Here is a 25,246-nt window from a genome sequence, read left to right as displayed (position 1 = left end):
ACAGTGGAGTTTCTATTGGGTTTGTCAGGAGAACAAATAAAGTATTTTTAGATTTTTAAAATAAAGGAAAAAAATTGTAACCTTAGTCCAGTATTCACTGAAACATGAGTGAAACCATTTGTCTGCCACAGCTGTCAACTTCCTCCAGCTGAAATAATTACTGTATTTTTTAAGATATGTCCTCTAAAGTGGAAAGCAGACCTCATGCACATTTGAACCAAATAAAGTACAGTGAACTGAAGACACCCTCCCATTGCTTGCTGTGCTGTGGAGTCTTTAGATTCCAGGCAGCAGTCTCAGCTGTCCCAGTTTAGGTTGTGCTGTAGTAGGATTGGCTGTATCCATGTGCTGCCTCCTCCCTTTTCTAAATTTCACTGGGGGAAGGCTCAAGGCAAAGATTAAATGTAGAAGCTGTCACCAGGCTTCTCCAGTGCAGCTGGCACCATGGAAGGGCTTCAGAGCAGCTCCTGCTAGCTCTGTAAGCCTTCCATTCTGCCTCCTCGCTCACTATGTTTCCTCTGAAAAGATTTTGAGTACAACAATTCAAGACGAATTCCTCCTCCTGTTTAACGCAGCTCTATTACCAAGTCTTCTACCTCTTGATTGTTGGAAAAAAATCTTCTAAAAACTTACCATCAAAAAACCTAGACAACAAAAAAAAAAACCAAACAGAATTCAAGTAACTTAAACATACCGAGCAAAACCTAATAGCCTTGAACACAGACCATTGGCTAAAGATAAGCACATTCAGAGGAAACAAAGTAAGACCAGAGATAATTCACCATGCCTGTTGGCAGAACCAAAAGCCCACCCTCTGCCTCTCTTCCTAGGGACAGCAACCATGAGTGCCAGGTGTGCAGGGTGACGCTGGTGGGCTTGTCAGCATATGCCAAGCACATCTCCAGCCAGCTACACAAAGACAATGTTGATGCCCATGATAAAGCAGAAGAGAAAGAAGAGGCAGAAGAAGAATACCTTGACAAAGAACTCATTCAACTAATCAAACAAAGGAAGGAACGGAACCGGTGAGTTTTCCTTTCTTCTCTTAATTGTAACATTATAAGAGTGCTTCTGGTGTGGTTGTAATTTGCTCCTAAGGACTAGGTGCTCATGAAATGTAAACTGTATATAGTCAGTATCCTTGTTACAAGAACAGCCTGGGAGAACTAAGTGGTGACTGTAGTTTTCAATTTGTAAAGATGATTCTGCTAAATGCATTTGTTTTGTTGGTCTACTATTTGTAGGGAGTTACAGCTATTCTCCATTGTAGATAAAAACAAAACAAACAAACAAAAAAACAGTTGTGCTGTAGCATTCAAGTCCCTAATGTGAAATCTTATGCTTTGAGAGTACTTATGCTGTTATTTTTACATGAGATATTCATTTTAACTGGAGGGTTTAGTAAATGTAGTGGTAGTGCTGATATTGTCTTCAGTGTGATGGGAGGATGGTTCTGCAGGGACCCAGCCTTTTCAGAACTGTTGGTGAACGTGATTTGTTTAAAACCTTTGATCTGTCTGTTTTTTTTTAATGAATTGGATTGTTTTTTTAACGTCAAATGAAAATCCCACAATCCATTAAGTAAGTTTCTTACTTGTTTTATCTTCCTGCTTATCATCAGCTAAAGATAATTCTTGTGACTCACTGTGAAATAGAAGGCTGCGGACAGGAGCAAGTGCTGCCTTTTATCTTGCATGTGACTTTGCAAGTGTGCGTTGCTGATGTGATGTTCCAATTGGGAATTTATTTTTTCAATGCATTTACAGCATTACAATGGTACTAAAGGGCCATATTCTTTTTGAAAGAAGCTCTTGCTACTGGAAAATTCAGTTAGTGCCTTAAAATACACAAATGTAGTTATTGTTTTGAATCCATTTCAGCATACTAGAGTGTCTCTGTTCTGCGTGGTGCTCATATTTTCATAATAGTAGATGTAGATGGTAACAAAGTCATTTTTCTTCATTCTCTGGTGAAAGTGTTGCTAGTACAGTGCTATTCTGAGACAAAGTCTTATAAAATCTCTCAGTTGGATATGGACTTGGGGAAAGAAAAAATCACATGGGTAATGTTACAGCAAAACTGTTTCCATTAGATCATAGTCTAGTTGAGTCAGCTTCTAGAACTAAAGGTATCACTGAGACATCGTTTATTTTATTTCTTGTCTTAAAGCTCAGTTTAGCTTATAAAGTAGCCCATTTCTGACTAGACAAACTATTTGTGCATCTTCTAGTAAAACTGGAACGTGTTGAAATTTTAAAAGGTGGTAAAATGTAAATTTCAATTTACTCATATCAATTGGGTTTTTTTTTGGCAGAGCGTGGTATGAAAGCTTCCTGTCTTGCTTGTCCAGGAACTTAGAGCGCAGTTTTTGGATCAGTTAGTTCCAAAAACTTAGATCAGTTTTTGGAAATAAAAACTTTTACTAAGCATTCCTCATTTGGTAGAATAAATACTCAATATATTTAGAGTGCTGACCCTGGGAATAGCTGTCAGTGTTAAGGTAGCATTTATCTTTAAATGTACATGTGATAATTTACCACATGCTCTTGACAGACTGCCAACCACAAGTATTATTCAAAGGGCAGTAGATAGTGCTTCTGGGAGGCCCTCACAGACACTGCATGCTGTGGACTCCTGGTTTGTTGTTTAAAACAAGACAAAATAGGTTTTTGTATCTGAGGTATGGTTTCTGTGAATATGCGATATCTGTGTTTTAACATAAGCTTTATAAACTGAGACATGATCTCAGTTGTTCTCTCTATTCTCTATAGAATAACTACTTTTCTCAGTAGTTTGTTTTTTTTCCTTCTGTTTTGTATCAATTCACTCTAGTTATGCTGTCTAGTACCAACAGAGTCTTCAGGAAAAAAAATCTGACAACTTATTAGCTTTTTTTCCTATCATGATTCCTCGAATTGCGAAGAATGTACAACAAAAATAAGCTTTCTGACAGCTTGCCTTGAAATATCCCTGAATCATATCAGTTGTTCTTGTAGGAGCAAATTTGAAATGCAAGGTTGAACTAAAGGCACAACACTAGAGTTGAAAGTCAACCGCTACAGGACCTCAGTAAGGGTAGTAGCTCAGTAAGTTGTCTGCATTTCTTCTTAAATAAAACATCTTCCTAGTGCAAGCTAAATGGATGGGACTTGTATTCTGTTGGATTTCAGTGGAATAGCATCAGAATTTATTTTCTTCTAAATTGTTTTGTAGGCAAGTTGAGCAATGCTGTACAAACCAAGAAACAGAATGCGATGACAGGAGATCACAGAGGAGGCGAGAAGAGAGAGCTACATACAAAGAAAGAGAAGCTTATGATCAGTCATCGTGGCATCATCATAATGTATCACAAAGGGACTGGAAATGGGAAAGGGATGATTATATTAATTCTAGACAGGGCAAATTTTCACACTCCCAGAGGAACCTTAATATAAGTAGGCATCCAGCTGGCCCAAGGGGACGTTCTGGGTGGCACCAAAATGTTTCAGGAAGCTCTTCAAGTTGGCATAACTATGGGAATTCTGGAATTGTTTGGCATCCAAATGGGCGAGGGGGAGGAATATCAAATTGGCATCACAGTGCCAGAGGGAGGAATTCTACTTGGCACACAGAAGGAACAGGTAATTTTTCTAGCTGGAATTGCAAGAGTTATGGAGGAAACTGGAAGTCTAATTCTCACGGTGCAAATAGCTGGAATTTCGGAAGCTCTGGAGATGCATATTTATTAGAGCCAGCTAAATATAATAAGGAAAGATATATGTGGCAGTGGCAGGAGAAAGACATGACTGATGTTATTCCATACAGGGATCGAAATAATAGGAGTGACTCATTTGATTTTACTAGTGATAAACTTCCTTCTGAGGGAGCATTGGATTTTGGTACTTCCAAGCAACCAGAAAGCAAGGCTCCAAGAAACAGTGGAAAAAGTGGGAGCCCTTCGAGAGATAAAATATATCGCTGGACTCCCTATCCGTCCCAAAAATCTACGGAGCAGCAATCATGGTTTGAAGATGTTTCTAAAGCTACAGAGAAAATGGATTCTGTATATTTGCCTCTTACTGAATCATCAGTGAAAGGGAAAACTTGTGAAGCTACTGCTAGCCTCCTGAAACTTAAAAAATGGGAAGCATCTCCCCCTTCTAATGTAACCCTAGATTATCCTGATTCTAGTGATGAAAAGCCTGACAAAGATGATGGCAGAAGTAGGAGGATGCCATCGCTGAAATCTCCTCTTCTAAATATTACGGACATAAAGTTGTCTTCCCAAAAGCAAGACACAAAAAGTCTGTTAAAAAATGTCAAGTCTCTGTTATCCTCACCTAGTAGCAAAGAACAGAACCGTTTGAAAGCACTGAATCTGGAAGCTGACAATATGCCTTCTTATTCATCAGAGCTGCATGGTGCATCTGCTGGTAACTTACAAGGCAGCAACAAAGACACACTTAGCAGTAATCCTGGGGAGCCTGTTAATAACTTAGGTGAAGCAGAACAAAAACCCAAAGATGTTCAGTCTAACCATTCCTTACAAAATGCTTCCTTAAACTCTTGCAAGAATACTAGTGATCAGAATATGGAAGAAACTGGGAAAGCATCACCGAAAAACAAGTTCAGACTACATTCATTAGAAGATGTGAGTGAGGATGAGTTAACAGGAACAGAGAAAGTAGAAATAAGAGTTGAAAAACTGAGTCCTTCTGTTAGTTCTTGTTTACTCTGTGACACTCCAGAAGGTAAACTTGCTGCCTCTGAAAAGGATGTTGATGAAAAGCCATCTGCTTCAAGCATTGCATCTGCTGATCTGAAAGATTCCATGTGTCAGATGGAATCCACAGTTTCTCCATCAAACAGTCAGGACCACTTGCAGGTGGGTTTGAAAACCTCCTCACAGGAAGGAGAAGTGAATGAAGAGAATGTCAAGTCAGGTGGTCGCTTTGAAGTGGAAGGTTTTGAAAATCATTCAGACCATGAGCTGCAGAAAGGAGGAAGTCAATCGCTAGGTCTCCTTCCTGATTTAAGTAAACTTGGCCTCCCTGCCTCTCTGCAAAGAGACCTGACACGGCATATTAGTTTGAAGAGCAAAGTGGGAATACACCTTCCAGAGCCCAACCTCAATAATGCACGGCGCATTCGGAATGTCAGTGGCCATCGTAGAAGCGAGACTGAGAAAGAGTCGGGGCTTAAGCCCACTCTCAGGCAGATTCTTAGTGCTTCCCGGCGAAATGTAAACTGGGATCAAGTCATCCAGCAAGTTTCAAAGAAGAAACAGGAACTTGGCAAAGGCTTACCAAGGTTGGTAGCTTTCAAGTGTAACTGTGTGTGTTTCAGGGAGTGGGTTGTTTTCCCCTCATCTTAAGTGAATTTCAGAATGCTAAAAAGTAGACTTTATAATGAAGCATTTTGATAAAACCATCTTTTTGCATGTACAAGTACTTGGATTTTTTTATTGCTTCTGTGTCAGTTTGTCCACAAATAAGTGACAGGAGTTTGCTGCTCAGAACAGATTCTGGTCAGCTCACAATAGCTGCTTAATACCTGAATATGTGACGTTATGACATATATGATGCTAGGAACACATTTGTGTTTCAGGTTCTAGTAAACAGAATTATGTAAAACATAATGAGGATGTGAACAGCACTACTGCAATTACTTCTTGTACTGAGGACTACAAGAAATGCTTGCATTGTTGTGGACAGAATAAATGTTCCCTTTTCAAATGTTAATCTGTTCTTATCTGACAAGCAGTTCGTGTTTAGAGTGACTGTAAAATATTTCATGCTTTAAGCCTCTTAGAGGGACTGAGGGTTTTGCAGACTCCTGAAAAATATGTAATCTTTGCTTGTACCAAACTGGATTACGGCTAGTTCTGAAAATGATCAGTTTTGTTTCTGTTTGAAGTTTTGCTTCAGAGTTGAGCTTTGTAAGACACTGAGAAGCAAAGGTAACAGCTTTAACATTGCTTGAGTGATGAACAGATCTTCTGGATGATATTCAAGTTTTTAGAGTCCCTGAAAGCTAATGGAGATTTTTTTTGATTTGGAAATCTTCCTGTCAGTTCTTAGCAACAAAATATGATTTTGTGATACACAGAAGATACTGTTTTGCTGCATGAGACATAAACTGCAGAATACCAGTTTAATGAGTTGCTGATGTTTTCAAATGGTAATGTGCAGTTAGGAAAGGGGGAGTCTTTTTTTTTTTAGATTCAAATGGTTTGTTACATATGTGTTTTTTCCTTTTTCTTATTAAAGGTTTGGTATAGAAATGGTGCCTCTCGTTCAAAATGATCAAGAGTGTCTGGAACTTGGTGAAGAATCTGATCTGTCTACTCTGGAAGGATTCCAGTGGGAAGGGATTTCCTTAGCAGTGCCTGGGTCAGCTAGAAAACGTAGCTTTTCTGAAAGCAGTGTCATTGCAGACAGACACCCTTCTGCTTACAGCTTTTTTAGTGAACAACCCAAAGCAAAAGAATGTGAGGAAAGGCAAATAGTTGCAGCCAGACACTTACGTGATATAACATCTGGATACGAGGCAAGTGTTGATATTGAAGCTGACTCGAAACAGGAGACCTCTTCTCTTTCTTTGTCACCATTTATATCTGAAAGAACTGAGACCACAGGAAGGAAACACAGCCTACAGGCTGCTTCTGAGCTCACTGGCCTCACAAAAGCAGAGCAAGACAGTCTAGATAAGAGAACACCTCTTCTTGAAAAACAGAATGTGTTAGAAATCTCAGAAGAAAATCCTCTGGCTTCAAGTGATGTACTTCTTGCAGTGTCTAATAACATAGATGCAGCTACGGACAGTAGCTACACCTCTGGCACTGAGCAAAATGACAGCCAAGGAATTGGAAAGAAACGAAGAGCGACGGGAGTAAGTGTACAGTTCTGTGCAGTTTTGGTGTGCTAAAAATGTTTTTTCCCAGTCAGTGGTTGTGACCACTTTAGAATGGTCTCTGTAAGGATGGCTTTCTCTTTGTTTTATTGCCCTGTATGCTGATAGGTTTATGTTGCTTATTTGACTTAATTGTATTTAAAAATATTTTACATTTCTGCTTTTTTTAGCACAAGATTTTTGGTTAGTCCTTTTTTTATTAGTAGGAACTACAAATGCTCTTCAGTTTTGATTTAGTGAGGAGCATACTATGCTAGTAAATAAGCTGTTAAAATATTTCTGTGAAAGTAGTGTTGCAGTGAGGATCTTGGTGTTCTAAAACTGAAATGAAAGCTAAACTGTAGTAGATATTTGTTTTCATAGATATTTCAGGTTTTATGGTCAAACAAGGGAAGACAGTCCTCTTTACAAAACCAAACCCTTAAAATAAGGTAGAAAAAGATTGAAGATGGTAGCCTATCTGTCTCTAAGCCAGAAATTTCTCCACCTGAATTTGTTTAATTGCCTTCTCTTACTCTTACAGTAAAAAAAAAAAGAAGCTTCTGATCAAATTAATCAGAATGGATTTGTTAAATGCAGGAAGTGATAATTTTAATTCCTCACTAATTTCATCCTTTAGGTTGTCAACTAAATCTATGAAGCAGAAAATCTGAACCAAGTGTGGTCTTGAGCATCTAAGCATGTAAAAGGCTGCCTGCTTAGTTAATATTTCATCTTAGTTAGGATGAAAACATGACATTCACTTTCTCATTCTCACTTTTAAGAATAGAGGGAAGGACAAGTTACACAAGAATGCGCGAAATTATACATAATCTTTCCTGTGGTTAGAAGTGATGCTTCTTGAGATAACGGTGGATGTTTGCTGTCTTGATTTAGGCAAGATTGCTATTGCATCTTTTGTTAATAAAGGATCTTACTTGTAGGAAGGATCCTCTCCTGAAATCCCCAGTCTGGAAAGAAAGAATAAAAGAAGAAAAATCAAGGGTAAAAAAGGTGAGTGACTGTTATGTGTGTGTGTTTAGGATAGAGACTGTAAATACCTAGTGGTATTGTGACTTGGCTGTAGTGGCAGTTACTTAGTGTTACATTGGTGTGTCTTAGTTTTTGCTCAAGGTCATAGGGTGGACTCTTGTCAGATCTGTAAGACCTATAAAATTAGAGCTAGAACAATTGGATACATTTAGGTCTCTTTCTGTCCTTGTTTGGAATCCTGGCTTCCAGGTGACTAGTCAAATTTAATGCATGGAAGGGTTTTTATTACTTTGTTCTATCACCATATAATTGTAGTAAATCTATTGAAAGAAATTAACTTGAAAAAAGCTGAGGAGTGCACAAATTGAAATCGATTGACTTGGAGCATCTCTGTAATGCCGGAGGACCTCTTAAAAGGAGGATATTTACTGAAAAACAGTGCTTGCAAGTTGTCAGGAGATTACAAACAGAAGTCTCACAGATGCTATTTTGAATTGTAAATGATTTTATCATAGAGTTCGTTTAGTCTTAACCTGCCTTTTCTTGACCTCTGGGTTAGCTGAATAATTTATATCATGTTTAGTTTAAATTTGTCTTTGCCTTTTTTATTGCATTAATGAAAAGTATGCATTTGTACTTTCTGTGTATATATACTTCAACAGAAGATATTTGTGAAGGAGGGTGACTTTCTGTTCAGTGCTGGCAAAACTATGATTTAAAAAAAAGTTACTACAGTCAAAGTTGAGATCATTTAAAGAGAAATTGTTGACTTTGTTCTATGCAGTATATGACTGTTCCTGTGCATAGATGCTCTTCTTTAGGCTCTTGTACAACTGTTAATGCTTTACCTAATTCATGTGTTTATATGTTTGGAAGCGGTAATGTTTATTGAGGTATCACTTGTCACGTATTTTAATGTGTTGTCAAGTACCATTATATGCTAAATTATGTGTACTCTTTTTCAGAACGTTCTCAAGTAGACCAATTGTTGGCTATTTCACTGAGGGAAGAAGAATTGAGCAAGTCCCTGCATAGCGTGGACAACAGTCTCTTGCAGGCTAGAGCTGCCCTGCAGGCTGCATATGTTGAGGTTCAACGGTTCCTTGTGTTAAAGCAACAGGTAACAGTAGGATTTTCAGGCTGGCAGAACTAGAAGTTAGCAGCCTGAGAAACTACCGTTAGTAGAAGTGATTAAAAACTCCTGTTTTGCAGATAACCATGGAAATGAGTGCGCTGAGAAGTCAGAGAATCCAGATCTTGCAAGGGCTACAAGGTATGAGATACTGTGAAACAATAGCAGTGAAATACTGACTCATATTGTTTGAACTCAGTGTCTTGTAAAAATTGCACTCGTAAAAAGTGGAACAAAACTTTAGGCTTTCCACAGTGAAGTCTTTATTGTCCAGATGTGATACGTTGTCTTTGGTAGCGCTGCATATACTGATTTTCTTGCACATTTTTCTATTCCTTGTCTGTCTGCCAGAAATGATCTCTTGACACCACTGGCTTCTTGCAAGAATCTGTAAAGTATGCACGTATTTTTGTTCACTTTTTGCTGTGTTTTTCCTCTGCTCTTTTACCATTAGAGACGTATGAACCTTCAGAACTGTCAGAGCAACTCCCCAGTAGTGTCTCAAGTGAGAGAAGAAGCAGCAAATCTCAGGTGTCAGCTGATTTGCTTCCTGCTGGCTCTTTCTTGCCACTTTTGGACACTTTGTCTCCTGTACCTCCACTGGGAACTTCTGTTCATGTAAACACATCAACACCATTCCATTCTGGCATCACATTCACCACTCCTCCAGATTCCTCAGTACAAATTAAACGAGAACCTGTGTCTCTGGAAGCCTCAGAAGAAAATGCGAATACTGTACTCCAGAGCTCTTTATGTGCTTCACGAACAGAAGTGGTAGCGCAGAAAGATGGTATGTGTGGCTCTTCTTTGTTTTAAGAAATAGCTTTATGAAAATGCAAGAAATTCTTTTTTTTCTGTAGAACAAGCAAGCTGGGTATCAAACCTGCAGGCTGTTGTGCAGGGGTGAACTTTCATTGAGCAGCTGAGGCACATAAGGCTTGTGTTGATTAATAATGGTCTTTCACAGTAATGATGACTGCAGGTAAAGGAACACAGCAAAGGGTAGCAGCATCTTAAGCCAGCACTGTAGGATTCACCAAAGGTTTTTTCTCAGAAGTTCGAAAGCATCCAGTCATCCAGAAACTTGAACATTTTGCCCCCTTGCTTTTTGATACTTGTACACTAGTAAACATTTTATTTCCCAGTGGCATTTTTTAAAGACCTAATAGCTGACTGGAAGAGCAGATGTGCATGTATCCTTTCAATGTACAGGAGTATGTACTTGTAGCAGAAATGCTAAGTCATGACTTGAAACAGTAATTAAGCACCTGGTGAGAAGGCAGGGCCAACCCAGTGGAACTCAGCTGTATGCAAAGCTCCTGAGTGACTGGAAGGTGTGGATCATGGCTCCACTCCTTCCCAGACCTCATTTTAAGGGTTGGAAATGGAGTCAAGGGTACCTTGCTGAAGATCACTGCATACCTGAGACCTTCCATGGATAAGCAGATTCTTTTCTTTGTTTCTGTGTCCACGGCTGCCTCATTTGAGCATATCCTCATTTGCTGCAGCCTAGGACTTTGCTACTATACTGTCATTACTGTGCTTTCCGTGGCATTACAGTGTTACAGTACTTTACATGCACACTTAATTATAAACAAAAAAATTGCAAGGAAAGCAAACTTTGCATAAATATTAATAGCTGTAGAGATTGAATATAACACTAGTCTCTTTTCTTCAGAAGAGATCATCCAGAAAACATCAGTGTATCCAGTTATCTCTGCAACCATATCCCTATCAGAGCTGACAGCTTGTTTCCAGCACACTAACCAAGAAATTCACAAGCCTGCTGTGGATAGGGGAAAGGCTGGACTTTCAGAGAATCCTTCTCCTTCGCTGTCTACTTTCAGCAAAAGAGAAGCAAATGGTACAGTGACTGAAAGCTTTTTACTGGATCAGTGTAGCACCTTGCTTCCAAATCGTTCAGTCCTTCTAGAAATGCCAATGGATAAAACTCCCAAATTGTCAGCAGAAGCATCGGAACAACAGGCAGCAAACACTCTAGTCCCAGCAGAAAAGGGGAACAGAAGGAGAAGAAAGTTAAGGAAAAAGAAAACGCTGAGGGCAGCTCATGTGCCAGAAAACAGTGACACAGAACAGGATATAATTGACTGTAAGCCTACCCGGAAGGTCAAGAGTGGAAAAGTTCCTAAAGGAGAAAAAGTTACAACATCCGCTCATCAAAAGCAAGGAGATGGAGTTGCTATTCAAGCAGCTAGAAACAAGGATGAGAATGATAGTGATGCTTCTCTGGAACTAGTGGAAGTTGCAACACCCCAGTGCGAAGTGGTTGACATTGGTTCATCAGAGTCAGGAGATGAGAAACCAGACAGCCCATCAAAGAGGGAGTTGTGCAGTGCTGTGGACCAAGCAGTCTTAGAGGCATCTTGCTCAGGTTATGATGAAGTGAGCTCTACCAGTGAGATTGGCACAAGTTATAGGGATGATATGAAAAGAAGGTGAGATTATTGTAGATCTCTCAAAAGTAAAAGTATTAAACAATGCTTGTAAGATGTTTCTTTTCCTGTTTGGAAAGTTTTACATCAGTAATTCTTAATATTGTTTGGAAATTAAAATTGAGGGGAAATGTGTCTGTCTGTATGTTGCAAATTGAGGGGAAATCTCTCTGTATGCTGTAAATTGAATTTTCTTCTTTAATACAACTAACAAACGTTCATTATCTACCACTCTCTAACAATTGGAACATAGCCCTGCTGCATGGAAAATATTTTTAATCTTAACCTGTTACAGACAGTTTTCTGCTTAGTGCAGTCTTGTGTTTTGGAGTACTACTTATGCCAATAACTTATTGGAAAATGAGCAAAGAGAATCCAATCTTACTACCTTTATTTTTGTTACAGTGTGGCTGAGACACAGGCTTCTATATCATCACTAAGAGGATCAAAGAACTCATCAGGTATATCTTTTAAGCTATTCTTGTAGTTTACATATGATATATTGCAAGAACTAGAGTCGGGTCTAGACTGAACTGCTGCCAGAGGAATTTAGCTATGAAAATTAAAAAGCACACTTAAAAAAAGCATAGGAAGTGAAGCATGCTCACTTACCTTATCCCTCATTGAGAGCTTTGTGCATTGAGCCTTTATCACCCCATCCCCCATGAACAGTTCTTCTACGCAGTCTCTGTGAGGCTGTGGGACAGACAATAATACAATCCTTTTGCTGTTTTAAAGATCTTTCTGGACTCGATATATCAAGATCTTTCAGGCATTTTATATTGTATTCTGACACTTACGGACTCCAGCTGAGAACTGCAGTGAACTCTATAAAGATGCTGAGCCTACATACCTAGTTCTGCTGTTTGGTGAACAAAAAACAGTAGTATGTTTGTGTTTCTTAATATAATCAAAGAATGTGCGTCTCTGTTCTACAGAGGTGTCTTCAGAGCCAGGTGAGGATGAAGAACCTACAGAGGGGAGCTTTGAAGGACACCTGGCTGCAGTGAATGCTATTCAGATTTTTGGGAATTTGTTGTACACCTGCTCAGCAGACAAAACTGTTTGTGCCTACAATCTGGTTGTAAGTAAGGTTGTGACAATGGTGTAAGAACAATTCCAGTCACAAGGTTGCAGTTGTGTTTTTGTGAAGCCTTATGTAGTTGATGAGGTAGCTGGTTTTTTTTTGAGTGCTTAGATTTTTTTTTACTCTACAAGCCTCTCTTCTCTCCCCTTCATCTTGTAAGAGGGGTAAAAGGCATTTATTTCAGGTCCTGCTGTTTTTTATTAGCTGTTCCACACTTCTCTGTCAGGCATAGATCCTGAGAGCTATTGCAGACCGATAGTCTGATGGGCCATATGCTTTGCTTTCTAGAGTAGGAAGTGTGTGGCTGTCTTTGAAGGACATACTTCAAAAGTGAACTGCCTCCTGGTCACTCAGACAAATGGGAAGAATGCTGCGCTTTACACTGGCTCAAGTGATCACACCATCAACTGTTACAATATCAAGGTACTTCAACTCTGTTTTGATTAACATGTACTGCTTTATTATGCAATGTTCCTTTGCAAGTATGAATGAAATAAGCCCTTTAAAACCCTGTGAGTGGATGTGAGCCCCACCTCATACCTCATTAGAGCAGAGTGGGAAGAAAAAATGAAAACAACAAGCTAATCTTTTGGTTAGTTTATCAGTGGAGTTCTTGTCAGAACAGCATGATGAGATCTCAAATGTTGGGAATGCTAGTGTGCAGGATGGCTGTCTGTCTATGAATATTGAATTCACCTTATCTTTAACTTCATTTCTGATATAAGATGCTGTTCTCCTTATAGAACAACTATTGAGAGAATAGGTAGGGAAGGCTGAGGCTTTTTGAAGCTGGGATTTGGAAGATAAACAGTAGGAAAGCTTGTGCTATGTACATGTTGGTCACTCCAAAAGTAATGCCTCCCAGTTATTTCAGTGAAAGCTAGGACAGATACAAAGGGCACAATAATGCTATTTGATAGAGCAAATTCTCAGCTACAAAACACTATTTCAAGATAGTAACCACCATTAGCTGTGTGTTTTTGCCATAAATGAACAAGAGCCTACATCCAGTGCTTATACATCCAGTGCTTATAAAAACCTGCTCCAGCGGAGGTGACAGCTATGTGTGGCCATCTGGAATGTGGCTTGTCTTTCACCTTGCTGTTGCCACTGCTGAAATGCAGCACTCGCTGCCTGACTGTGCTCACATCCACTGTTTGATCTCCATAAATGTTCAGCAAGAATCAGCGACTGTCAGTGGGTACCATTTTCTCCACATGTGGGAAATCAGTGGCACATCTGTGCTTGGTATGCACTTCTGTGTCAGACAGTATGTTGTCAGACTGTCCCTGTGCTGCCATCTGTCGCAAGGCAACAAAATGTAATGGAATTTTGGGTAGGTTCAGCCTCTACTGCCACATGACCAACATTGCCTCTGATGTTGTGGGCTAACATGATAAAATAGGAGGCATTACTTTCAGAGCTATTAGATTTAAGGGCTGGAAGGTAGATATCTGCTTTTGGGAGTAAACTGACAGATGCTTTTGACACTTCAGATGATGATTCATGGCAATTTCCTGTAGAGGACTTCATGAGTATTCCTTGAACTCAAGCATGTAATGGTGTTTTTCACGTACCTACTCTAAGCTGGTACATATGGTAGAGTTGTGGCTAGAAGAAAGCTTTTAGTGCTATAGCTAGTTGTTTAAATACCATCAAGTTCTAGAGATAGGAATGAGCAGATAAAAAAAAAAAGATCAGATTGCAGGTGACACCAGGTATTAAGATGTTTTTCTCCAGCTCTGCTAGTTCTAAAAATGTAGTCTGTAGGTGAAAATCATCACTCCAGGTTTTTTTGGTCCCTTAAAGCTTTTCATTGGCTGAAAACAGTTAAGTAATTATTTCTCTTGCCAGACCAAAGAATGCATGGAACAGTTTAAACTGGAAGATCGAGTGCTCTGTTTACACAGCAGATGGCGGATCCTTTATGCAGGCCTTGCAAATGGCAGTGTGGTTACATTCAATATAAAGGTTAGTTTGTTTTAAAATTGGCACCTAAAAGCCTGTTCCAATGCAGTTTCCGCTTTGTTTCTTTCAATCTTTTCTCTTGAGTAGTAAGTGTATTTGTAACTTAGGTATTTTGGTATAAATAATCACTCTTGACCTTTCTTCATCTTTCTTGTCCCCTCTCCCCTATTCTCCAGTTGCTTTTCTCTTAACTGCTCTGGTGCTTTGATTTCATTAATGAATTTTGAAAGCTGATACATGTATGTACCTGTATGTGTTTTTCTCACTAAATGCTTTTTTCTCTCCTTTTTCTAACTCTGAAGGGGGGTTTACTGGGCTTTTGCTTAATAATTACTGTTTTTCTTTGCTTTAAAGCAAAGAAGTTACTCCCTTAATTTGGAAACTTAATTCCTAGTTAGTCGTAGCAAAGTTTTAGTTCTTAAATACCTTTTTTTTTCCACTCCAACAGAACAACAAGCAAGTTGATACCTTTGAATGCCACAGCCCTAGAGCAGTGAGCTGCTTGGCCACAGCTCAGGAAGGAGCACGCAAGCTGTTGGTAGTGGGCTCCTATGACTGCACCATCAGTGTACGAGATGCACGGAATGGGTTGCTTCTCAGAACTCTTGAAGGTCACAGCAAAACTATACTCTGCATGAAGGCAAGTGTCTCCAAAAATGTTTTTTGACAAAGGATCCTTACAACTGTGTGCAGTGGAATTGCCAGATCACTGCCTGAACCAATGGCTGAGCACCAGGTGAGAAGGTGTGGCTAACTCAGGAAGCTCAGGTGCAAGCACTGTACCTGAGTGACTGGAAGGGGTGGAACATGGATCCACCCCTCCTCACCCTCCTTTAAGGGTTAGCAGCTGAGGGAGCAGCATCTCTATGGATAGGGATTTTGCTCCTCTTGAGCTGTTACTGTCATCATAAAGGGTCAGCCAATTTTCCTTATACCTGCTATTGCTCTGTATTGCCTGTATCCCATTTGAAGGTACTGTCATCACTTTTTTTGGCCATACACTGTCATCTTTTTTCCTTCTTAATCTAATAATTAGCAGATTGTGATAGACAATAGATGCTTTTTCTATTTCAAAAGAACAGTCTACAGGATGAATTAGCCTGGTGGGCTTCTATAGTGTCAGTTGTGAAGTATCAAATTATCATTAGGGTAGCTTAATATACTTCCTAGCTCTCAATTAACTCAGTATGTGCATTTTTTCGTACTTGGTTGATTTTTTTTGTCTGTCAGATACAGGAAATATTGTTGTGCAACTTTGGTCAGAATGTTTTATTTGGCCACTTTCATGTTGTTAAATAACAATGAGTAGAAATAACACTTTTTCTTTTTTTTGGAAGGTTGTGAATGATCTGGTGTTCAGTGGTTCCAGTGACCAGTCTGTCCATGCCCACAACATTCATGTAAGTCTCTCTCTATAAAGTTGGAATGACTACTTCTGTTAAGGCAGTGAAAACCTGTGCTGTAATGTCAATATTGCTAATAATTGACTGGTGGTAGAAAAAAATAACCTTCAGAAGAGGAAATCATGTTTTTGTTCTTTATTTAATGTGACTATGCACTATAGTAACTAAGGGGAGGATGAAGAGGATAAAATACTGAAGGAAGCATCCATTAAACGTGTAGACTTGTTTAATATTGTATATAACACCCTTTTATCTGAGGATCTTGCTTTTGCAAATATTGCTACAAAGCTACTGATAATGTGTAGCCATGCAATGAATGAGGAAAAACTGTCCACAGTTTCAGTTAATTGACAGAAGAAAGAAGTATATTTGTGTATTTAGTTGAATTTACTCAATGGTCCTTGTGGCTACATAAATACTACTAGTACTGATAAGCACAGTAGCAATTGCAGGGTAGATGGGAACATGTAGATAATGATGGAAAGATGGGAAGTAGATTTCATAGTGATGTGTGTTTCTATTGGACTGCAGTGGCTCCTTGCTAACTTAAGCAAAGAAAATGTTCTTGATCATAATATTTAAGTGCTTTTGTAGGAAATGGAGGTCTAATAAAGGGTATATCTGTTCTGTGATTGGTGAAGGTTGAAGCTAGCTACCCTAAGTAAAACTAAAACAGTTTTTTGTTTAACTAAAAATAAGCTGCTTGCCTCTGCTTGTTCTTGGCACAGACTGGAGAACTGGTACGGATCTATAAAGGCCATAACCACGCAGTAACGGTTGTGAACATTCTGGGAAAAGTGATGGTAACAGCATGTCTCGATAAATTTGTTCGTGTTTATGAGCTACAGGTAAGAGTATAGATGGTTATTAATAAAATCTACCTAATGTGTTAATACATGATTTCAGGAAGTCATCTTTGTGCTTACTGGTCTCTGGCCCACTCAGAATTTGCAGCCAAAATACATTAACTTTAAAAGAGTATAACCTCAACTACTGTTTTAAGAACTTGAGTTATCCAAGGATAATTGTAGCTTGAAGTGGGAAAGTGTTGACTTCATCTTCTTGAAAGACCAAATGCTTACTGCATGCAGAAGGAATCACAGAAGTAATGCGTGGAAAATAGGGAGCTTTCCTTGTGTCTACAGAACTTGGACTACACTGGACGGGGTGTTAATTGCTACTCAGGAAACTGCTTTTGAAAGCATTGTCATTTGCATGTCTGTGGAAAAATACCTGTTAACTATTGTTCCAGTAAATGTCTCTTTCTCTTTCTTTCAAGTCACATGACCGCTTGCAAGTTTATGGAGGCCATTCAGATATGATCATGTGTATGACCATCCATAAGAGCATGGTAACTTCCCTCTTTTCACTGATCTCAAATACAAAGTTGTCTAAATGCCTGTGGAAAATACAATTTTATTTTCTCAGATAATGAAATGAATTTGTTCTTCAGCTAAGGCAGAGGTATTCACAAATGTCAGCTAAAAATCAAGCTGTTACAGCACCTTTGTGTTTATGTAAAATTATTGACTGGGTAACTTTCAAAAGAACTTACACAAGGATATGCACTTGAGTTAAGTGCACAAATCTATTTCTTCAGGCAAGGTAGAGTTCAGAAACACTTCTAGGTAAATACTTGTGTAAAATAGTCATTAAAAGTACTTACCTGCATGACGTAGGAATTTGTTTGCAAACTTTCAGCTTGTAAAATATGTTAAAGGGTATGGGAGTTATCTGTAAAAACAGAACTGATCTATATATTGGAATACTGATCTATATATTGGAATATATTGGCCCAAGCTTCACCTCTCATATGAGCAAGGTGGAGAGCAAGTGCAGCCAAGCTTTGTCCTTTCAGTCTGAAGCTTGAGCAGTCCTGCAGTAATAGTCCATTTTGGGCGTACTGAAATCCAAGAAGCGTCCAGATGAGTGGTTTTATTGAAGAGTGAAGAACAGTAATTTTCTGTGGTAGTCAAAAAAGGAAGTTGTAGTCTGTTGCCCACAGCATATTGGCTGTTATATCCTAGTGATACGTTTTCAATAGGCAGAAAGACTTGAAATAAATAAAACCTCACAGCTTGTATGATTCTCTGTATTATTGGTTTTAATAATTCGTGTGTCTACAAGAATCTTATATCTAATATATTCTACCCTGAAACCTTCAAAATTTGACTTCATTTTCTCTATTCCTGGCTTTTTTCTTCATAAATACTAATTTTACAGATCTACACTGGATGCTACGATGGCAGCGTCAGAGCTGTGAGGCTTAATCTGATGCAGAATTATCGTTGCTGGGTAATGAGCAAAACATTTTTAGCCTTTCTTATAGTTTCTAGACTGATTTCTAGGGGTGGTCACTATTCAACCTTGGGTAGCTTGAGCTTCAATGTATTATAATGCAATCTTTTGAAAATCACTTTAAGTATATACTGCTGGTTGCATTTCTCATATGCTTTGGGGCAAGCCAATAGTAGTATCTTTAGACTATTTTTCTTTTGAGTGATCTTTAGATAGTGACATGAAATTAGTTAAAACAACAGGAAAAAACAAACCAACAAAAACAATGGCTCTTTCCCTGGAAAGCTTAAGTTCTGTAAAGGCTAAGACCCTTTTTTCCTAAACCCATTCTTGCTGATGGTCTGGGCTTGTTTACAGAGACTTTCCCTCCTTATAGACTTCTAACTGAAGGAAGAGAGTTCACTGAGAACATGGATGGAATAAGAACACAAAGTTAGAGGAGGCGTGTGTGTGAACAGTCCTTGTTGAATATTGTTGAGTTGCAAGAATAAAGGGATTAACTACTTTTTCTCCCCTGGGTGATTTTGGGTATGCTTTTTTTTTCCTACTAGTGGCATGGATGTTCGCTGATCTTTGGAGTTGTTGACCACCTGAAACAACACTTGCTGACTGACCACACCAACCCAAATTTTCAGACCTTAAAATGTCGTTGGAAGAACTGTGATGGTTTCTTTACTTCCAGGAAAGGTTCCAAGCAGGTATGTGATTGAAGTAACATGTTTGTATTTGGTAGTATAGCAGAAAGGTTTAAAACAAACAAACAAACAACAAAAAAACCCCCACCACATGTAAATATTGAGTACTGACTTCTACTTCTCTTAAGATGAATAAATTCTTCTATTCTTAATGAGCCTAACTGAATATAGTTAAATCATAGAAGGCTAGCAGGGTTCAGCTTGTGACAGACAAGGAATGCACTGGTGTATAAATTGAGATGTGGTTAACTTAAAATAGTTTGGTTTAAAATCCTGTGTGGAAGTGGTAAAAATCTTGAAATGCCATAAGAAATTCTGGTAACTATAGTCAAGATGTCAAGTTTTTGTGGTATAGTTTACTGTTTAAGATGAACAAACATAAGTTTGAAATAGATTTTTATTTAACTTTTATCCATACACACAATTTATGTGGATACTGTTGCTGTTTACTCTTTGCATGAGACTGGTTTTACTAAGTCTGTAACTAACATTCTGTATTAATGCTAGCACAGGTGTAAAAATTGAAGAAGGCTTGAGAGTTGGAGTCTAGCTTGATCAAGTGATGTGGAAAGATTTATGAGGGGTAGGAAGGTTGTGACACTTACGCTGATATGTAAAATCCATGCTTTACTCATGGCAATATACTGTGTCTCCCCATTGAATGTTTTTGATAATACACACCAGAAGGAGGTTTCTTTTAGAACTGAAAAACAGAATTGGAGTACTTAATTTCTGTTTAAGCACTTTCTTTGGATATAATGCATTTATATGGTATGGCTTTCCTGCTAGAAAGGAAGCTGTTGTTCTGTTTAACTTGAATCATATGGTGCACAAGATTGTATGTAAATTATAATAGCTTGGTATTAATTTTTAAGAAGGCTTATGCCAAAAATTTATTTTCTCCAGGGTGTCACTTTCTCTGAGATTCTATAAATCTTTTTGGTTTTTGTCACTGTTTTTTTTTTTCACTGACTTCTTTGTTTCTTTTCTAGGATGCTGTGGGACACATTGAAAGACATGCTGAGGATGACAGCAGGGTGGACTCATGAAGCTTTTCACCTCCCACATTGGGAAGTAATTTAATGTCAGGATTATTCCAAATAACATCAGTTTCTTACTCTAGTCTTTTCTCTTGGTTTTACTACTCGGAATGCAAAAAGGAAGTGGGGCTGAAAAGCCTTCCTACAGAGCTGCAGGTTATGTTGCATGCTGTAGACATGAGGCTGGTCATTTAAGAAGCGGCCCAAATGTGAGATTCTTGCAAGTTTTCAATTCATTGACAAATAAGAATATTTTCCCCCCCTCTTGTCTGCCTTGTTTTATGAAGTATGTTCTTGAGAATCTTTGGAAAGTGCAGAGGGGTGTTGAGAAGTTAGATGATGATGGGTGCTGGTGTTTACATGCTCAGCTTGAAACCTGTTAAGTGTCTAACTAAAATAAGCCTGTTTTTGTTATATCTATTTTTGCTGATTTTAATAAAAATCTGCAAACCAGGACATCAAAAAATGTGACAACAAAATCTGTAACTTGAGTATCCAGTGTACATATTGGCTTTCTTCATAAAAAGAAATGGTATTTTATGGGGAACTGGAATGAGTTTTTTTAATGTTAACTGTAATTTATATTTTAATCTTTGTCTAAAAATTTCTATAACTGACACAATATATACGGTGATAGACTACCCTAAATATTACACCTCCTGAGGTGTTTCGGTGTTTTTCTTTGGAGGAAAGCAGTCCTTTGACAGGTATGTGAGCAGTAGCAGAACAGCTCTGCTCTCATGCTTTTCAATCTTAGTCTCTTATAGGTCCTAATGTGCTGGAAGGGAGGAACCAGTATCAGCTTTTGTTTCTCAGTGTAACCACTACTATTGTGATACAACACCAGAGTTGAATTCCTTTTTTGATTTGGAATTCCATAATCCTGTATCTTTATTACAAAGCAAAAAAATAGAAGTTCAAAGTCGCTATATATCTAAGTTCTTCTACCTTAGTGTTATTTTGTTTCTGTTGTGAGCTGGCTTAATTTGCTTGGGCTATATTGAGTTCACAAAAAGTCAACAGGATTCCATGCTTTTTTAAGTCTAAAATTCTCAAGCAGAAGTTGGGGATACAAAATGCATGTTTCATGGGAAAAAAAAATCTTGTTTCCAGAAATGTACACAATAGACACACAGAAGCCAGGGTAAAGTGGAAGAGTGTCTCTATTGTGCAGGTCCCTCTGCTGCTGTCTCTTGCTGTTGCAGACTTGACCTCTTTTTTCCATTGTGTTCAGTGAAATTGAACTTTTGCATTCATGATGCTTTTTAAATAACAAGATGAATCTGGCAAAGAACTCTCTTAAACAGTGAAACTAATCTGTCAAGGACCTTTTTTGTTCATGTTTGACTAGCCTTCTGCTTAATTAAAAACAAGCAGGTGTTTCCTTCAATGGTAACAAAAGATAAAGCTATTCCAGTGTCAAAACGGAGTCACTTATAAACATATCCAGTGCTTTTCAAACTGAAGGTACTGCTTTCAGTGAACATCTTTAACCACTTGTTTGAGACTTCATATGCTATCCATAGACCAAACATGTTTTATAGCCTCGTTCTTTGACTGCAACAAAGTCTTTTTAGGCCAAGACTGTGACTGAAGGAGGCCCGTAGATGTTCAGCTCTGCTGTCAAGTCAAGAAACTTCAGGGCCTTCTCTGAAGCGCACAATTTTTACAAGCATAATTCCTCTGTATTTGACATTGTTTTTTCTTGAGGAAGACAGGAGTGAAATAGGAATGGTGTACAATAGAATCCTACTTCTAATGTAGGAATTCTTGAAGTTCCAATGCTCTTGTAGTTTTTTGGGTGGTTTTTTTGGAGGTGGTTTTTTTGTTGCTGTTTGTTTTCATTATTTTCATTAAGATGTTTGTAGATGGGAGAAATAAAAGCAATATGTGACTTAGACTCAAGGCAGCTTTGAGAGTTGTGTGTTTCTGGGGTGGGGATGGGTTGTTTTCTGCTTCATTGCTCTGGAATCTCTAAGAGTATTTGTTTTGAGATTTTTTTTATTGGTGTTTTTTTATAAGTAGGGGATTCATATGACTTAAACCATTTCCACCATTATTGATATTAAAGAGGTGGGTTTTTTGTACCACAATGAGGGAGATGTAGGAGTGTGGAAGGAAGCAATTTTGACTTTTTTGAGCTGTTCTTCATAGGTTGTGATTGGAGTGATGGTGTGGAACTCTGTGTTCTGAGGGCAAGCATGTGGAGTTGTTCTATCACTAAACATCATGTGTGAGAATAGATTGTGATACTTAGTGATTCTTATTCTCTCAGCTGATGACTTTGGTTTCAGGAACATGCAGAGATCTTTCTCACTAGATGTTGCAACAAAGACAGTTATTACACTTTATTTGCATTCCTGGTTAGTTACTGTGTGGATCTTTTCTAGGTGGTGTAAAAGGGAGACTTCCTTTTCTTGCGGTCAGTGATATTTTTATTTCCTTCTCTGTCCTTAAAAACAGTCTGATCCAAAATTTTGGACTTCTGAAGTCCAGCTTTAGCAGTGGTATCTTTTGCTACTTCTGCTGTTTCAGATCCATTCTCAGAACGTTAAAATGGGTAAGGGACAGGATAGTAGCAGAGCTTCGTGAGTGTTTATCAGTTTTGCTTTGTATGTGGAAAAAAAAAAATAAATATGTACGTATATTGCTTAAGGGCTCAGAGGAAATATTGTGCTGCTTTGTCGTGAGGTCTTAACAGGATTTGCTATGAAGTTGTGCAGATATGAAATTCCACAGAATTATTTGGACTTCTGTGAGGAATGCAGCTTCCATTAACGGCTGTTTGTTTCCTCCACATGTGGTTGTGGAAGAGCAATGGTACATTGGTGTGTTAGGTTGGCAGCCATTGAGATCCTCTCCAGGTTTGCAACTGAGGGTTCTCACTTGTGATCTACCTCTGGTCAGAGAGTGAAGTAGTCTCAGGAAGGGGACTATCTGTGAAACGTGAGTGGGGTAATTTTTGCATGAAAAGCAGCACTACACATCTGAAGCCTGTGTTCAGGACTGTTTTTGTTTTGGGTTTGGTTTTTATGTAATTAAAGAGTTGTGGGTGTGGAAGAGTTAGAGTGAGGGTTGATTTTTATGGTTAGCTGTTTTATTTCATTAGTCAAATGTTAGATCATGAGCTCTGGACTTGCTGAATGCTGACTGAATATGGCAGTCCCTTTTGGGGTGGAAGCCACCATTCTCTTCTTAGCAGTACTGATGCTGCTTATTCAGCATCAGTATGTAAGTCCTATCATCATGTGCAAGTCCTCAGTGGGCATGAAGTGCTCAGAGCTATTGTAGTTTTTTGTAATACGGAGAATGGGAGAGGCTTTACTGAAACCGGTTATATATCATTTTCTTCAAAAAGTGGGAGAACGTGTTGCGGTGTGCTTATATTAAGCCCTACCCAAGCTCAAAAAGAAGAGTGCGAGTAGCATAAAATAATCACTTTGAAAGTTCAAACGTGCCATGAAGCTTAACTTTATCTGACATCCTCACGTGTTGAATCAAAAAACAATGCTAAGACTGGTCTGTATTATTTGTTCCATTTTCCTTCGAATCACAGGAAAAATAACAGCTGACAGTGCAGCGCTGCATGGCCCAGTGCTGTTGCTTCCCTGTCTGGAAGGGGCCAGAGGGAAAACTTGCATCTGTTGGTATGAAGATTGCATTACATACCCCAGCTTCTGCTTGTCTTGATTAAGGTGTGTGGGTTCTGGACTTTCTAAGCAGTTCAGCTCTGTGCTGTGCTGAAGTAGCGCGGGTCTTACACCACACTTACAAACCATGCAGTTGTGCTAAATCATGGTAAAAGCTCACAATAAACTGTAGGTTCCCAGAAACAAAAAAAATGGTGCTGGAAAGATTTTTTTTCCTTCTTTTAAATTAAAATTTAGGTACGGATAAATCTTGGTTTTCAAGCTTTTATGGTACTATCATTCAAACATAGTCTTAAGTTGTCCGGAATTGCAGAATGTATGAGGAAGGATAAGGAAACGGTCTCAGCTGCTAATTGTAAAATGTTTAATGGTGAAAGTAAAGAGCAAACTGTGTAGGTATATATTCTATCATGTGCACCTGCCAGCTTCTCAAATCTCATTTTGCTGTGAATATGAAAAAGTGGAATAAAACATGGTTGAGTATTTAATGACTTAAGCTATGTAGAACACTTGCACAGATTGACCTTGCTTTTCCTCTTTCATTTTGGTACGAAGCTGTGAGTGTAATAATGAAACTTTACACAGCCAAAAAATGAAAAGAAAATAAAAGTTCTTTATATTGTTTATGGTTTGTTGGCCTGATTCTTCTTTGGAGTAGAAAGATTCTTTCACAGGGTTCAGTAGAACATGACGTTCCCTTTGTGTCCGGATGAAGTCAGCCAGGCCGTCCTGGAGCTGTATATTTCAAGCTGCAGTGGCCAAGCTCCAGTGCTGGCAGAGAGGGCTGTTGCAATTTTCTGCTTTCAGGGTGCAGGAATCTAAGATGTGAAAGTTTAGCAGGGAAGATGGAAACCATCCACCTAACTGAGGCCTCCAAGATGATGCGCTGAGACAGCATTGCTTCATGGCTTCTTGCTTCATGGCTTGTTGCAAAGGGAAATTCTCTAGTTTGTTTTCCACTCATTGGGAGGTTAAGGGCCAGTTTTGATTGCCAGTCAAAAAAATCCAGATCTCTTGACTAATGCACTGTTTTTCGGTGAAGACCTCAACCGATAGCGTCTGCCATGTTGTTATGTGGAAAATAACAGCTTAGTGGAGATAACGCCTGGCTGGAACCTGGGACTCGTAGTATTCCAGTCATCATAGAGACTTAAGTTGGGTTAAAACAAAAGCTGAGCTTAAAGGATGACTCATTACATAAACTATGATTTTGTTACTCTTTCAGAGGATGTTACAGTGCAAGACAATAACATTAAGAGCTCTATAGTCAAACAGTTTATCTGTTTCTTAATGATCCCTCAGTTAAATGTATGAATTATCAGGATAATGTTGGGTAGATGCCAAGCTTTGTTTTTGCAGTTTTGCTTTACTGTAGCGGATCGCTTTCTGCTGCTGAATTTTAGCCCTGGGGAACTAAGAGGTCAGTCATCCTTTGTTGCATTGTGACCACATGCATGAAACAGTGGCCTTCCTCTCAGTAAGAGTTCTGATAAAGTCTGGCCTCCATACCCCCTCTGTGCACGTGCTGTTTTCTATCCATTTTTGTGCTGATCACTGACCAGTTCTGAAAGCCTGTCAAGCTTGTGTGCTTTTTCAGTGCATTCGAAGTAAACTGGTGTTTGAGGTCTTACACTGATTTCATGCTTGTGATAAAACT

General features: G+C 38.7%; 1 protein-coding gene across 3 annotated transcripts in view; it reads left to right on the top strand.

Moving 5' to 3' along the window:
- ZNF106 (zinc finger protein 106) overlaps window positions 1-24,213 on the top strand; it is a 36,588-nt gene extending 12,375 nt beyond the window's left edge. The window contains exons 5-23 of one of the 3 annotated variants that reach the window (XM_421158.7): window positions 831-1,025; window positions 3,214-5,289; window positions 6,249-6,870; window positions 7,815-7,884; window positions 8,829-8,983; window positions 9,076-9,136; window positions 9,450-9,785; window positions 10,677-11,451; window positions 11,854-11,909; window positions 12,387-12,532; window positions 12,824-12,958; window positions 14,390-14,506; window positions 14,952-15,143; window positions 15,841-15,903; window positions 16,635-16,754; window positions 17,186-17,257; window positions 18,130-18,201; window positions 18,756-18,902; window positions 19,892-24,213. In XM_421158.7, coding sequence (XP_421158.4) covers window positions 831-1,025; window positions 3,214-5,289; window positions 6,249-6,870; window positions 7,815-7,884; window positions 8,829-8,983; window positions 9,076-9,136; window positions 9,450-9,785; window positions 10,677-11,451; window positions 11,854-11,909; window positions 12,387-12,532; window positions 12,824-12,958; window positions 14,390-14,506; window positions 14,952-15,143; window positions 15,841-15,903; window positions 16,635-16,754; window positions 17,186-17,257; window positions 18,130-18,201; window positions 18,756-18,902; window positions 19,892-19,948 — 5,467 coding nt within the window. In that variant the 3' untranslated portion in view covers window positions 19,949-24,213. Of the gene's footprint in view, window positions 1-830; window positions 1,026-3,213; window positions 5,290-6,248; window positions 6,871-7,814; window positions 7,885-8,828; window positions 8,984-9,075; window positions 9,137-9,449; window positions 9,786-10,673; window positions 11,452-11,853; window positions 11,951-12,386; window positions 12,533-12,823; window positions 12,959-14,389; window positions 14,507-14,951; window positions 15,144-15,840; window positions 15,904-16,634; window positions 16,755-17,185; window positions 17,258-18,129; window positions 18,202-18,755; window positions 18,903-19,891 lie in introns of those variants that run through there. The other 2 variants (XM_046942643.1, XM_040701904.2) reach the window with 2 other exon arrangements.
- Window positions 24,214-25,246: the final 1,033 nt, after the last annotated feature.

Source organism: Gallus gallus, chromosome 5 (genome assembly GCF_016699485.2).
Source record: "Gallus gallus isolate bGalGal1 chromosome 5, bGalGal1.mat.broiler.GRCg7b, whole genome shotgun sequence".
NCBI lineage: Eukaryota > Metazoa > Chordata > Aves > Galliformes > Phasianidae > Gallus > Gallus gallus.
The sequence above is the reverse complement of the archived record's forward strand: the minus strand, read 5'-3'. Positions and strand labels throughout refer to the sequence as shown.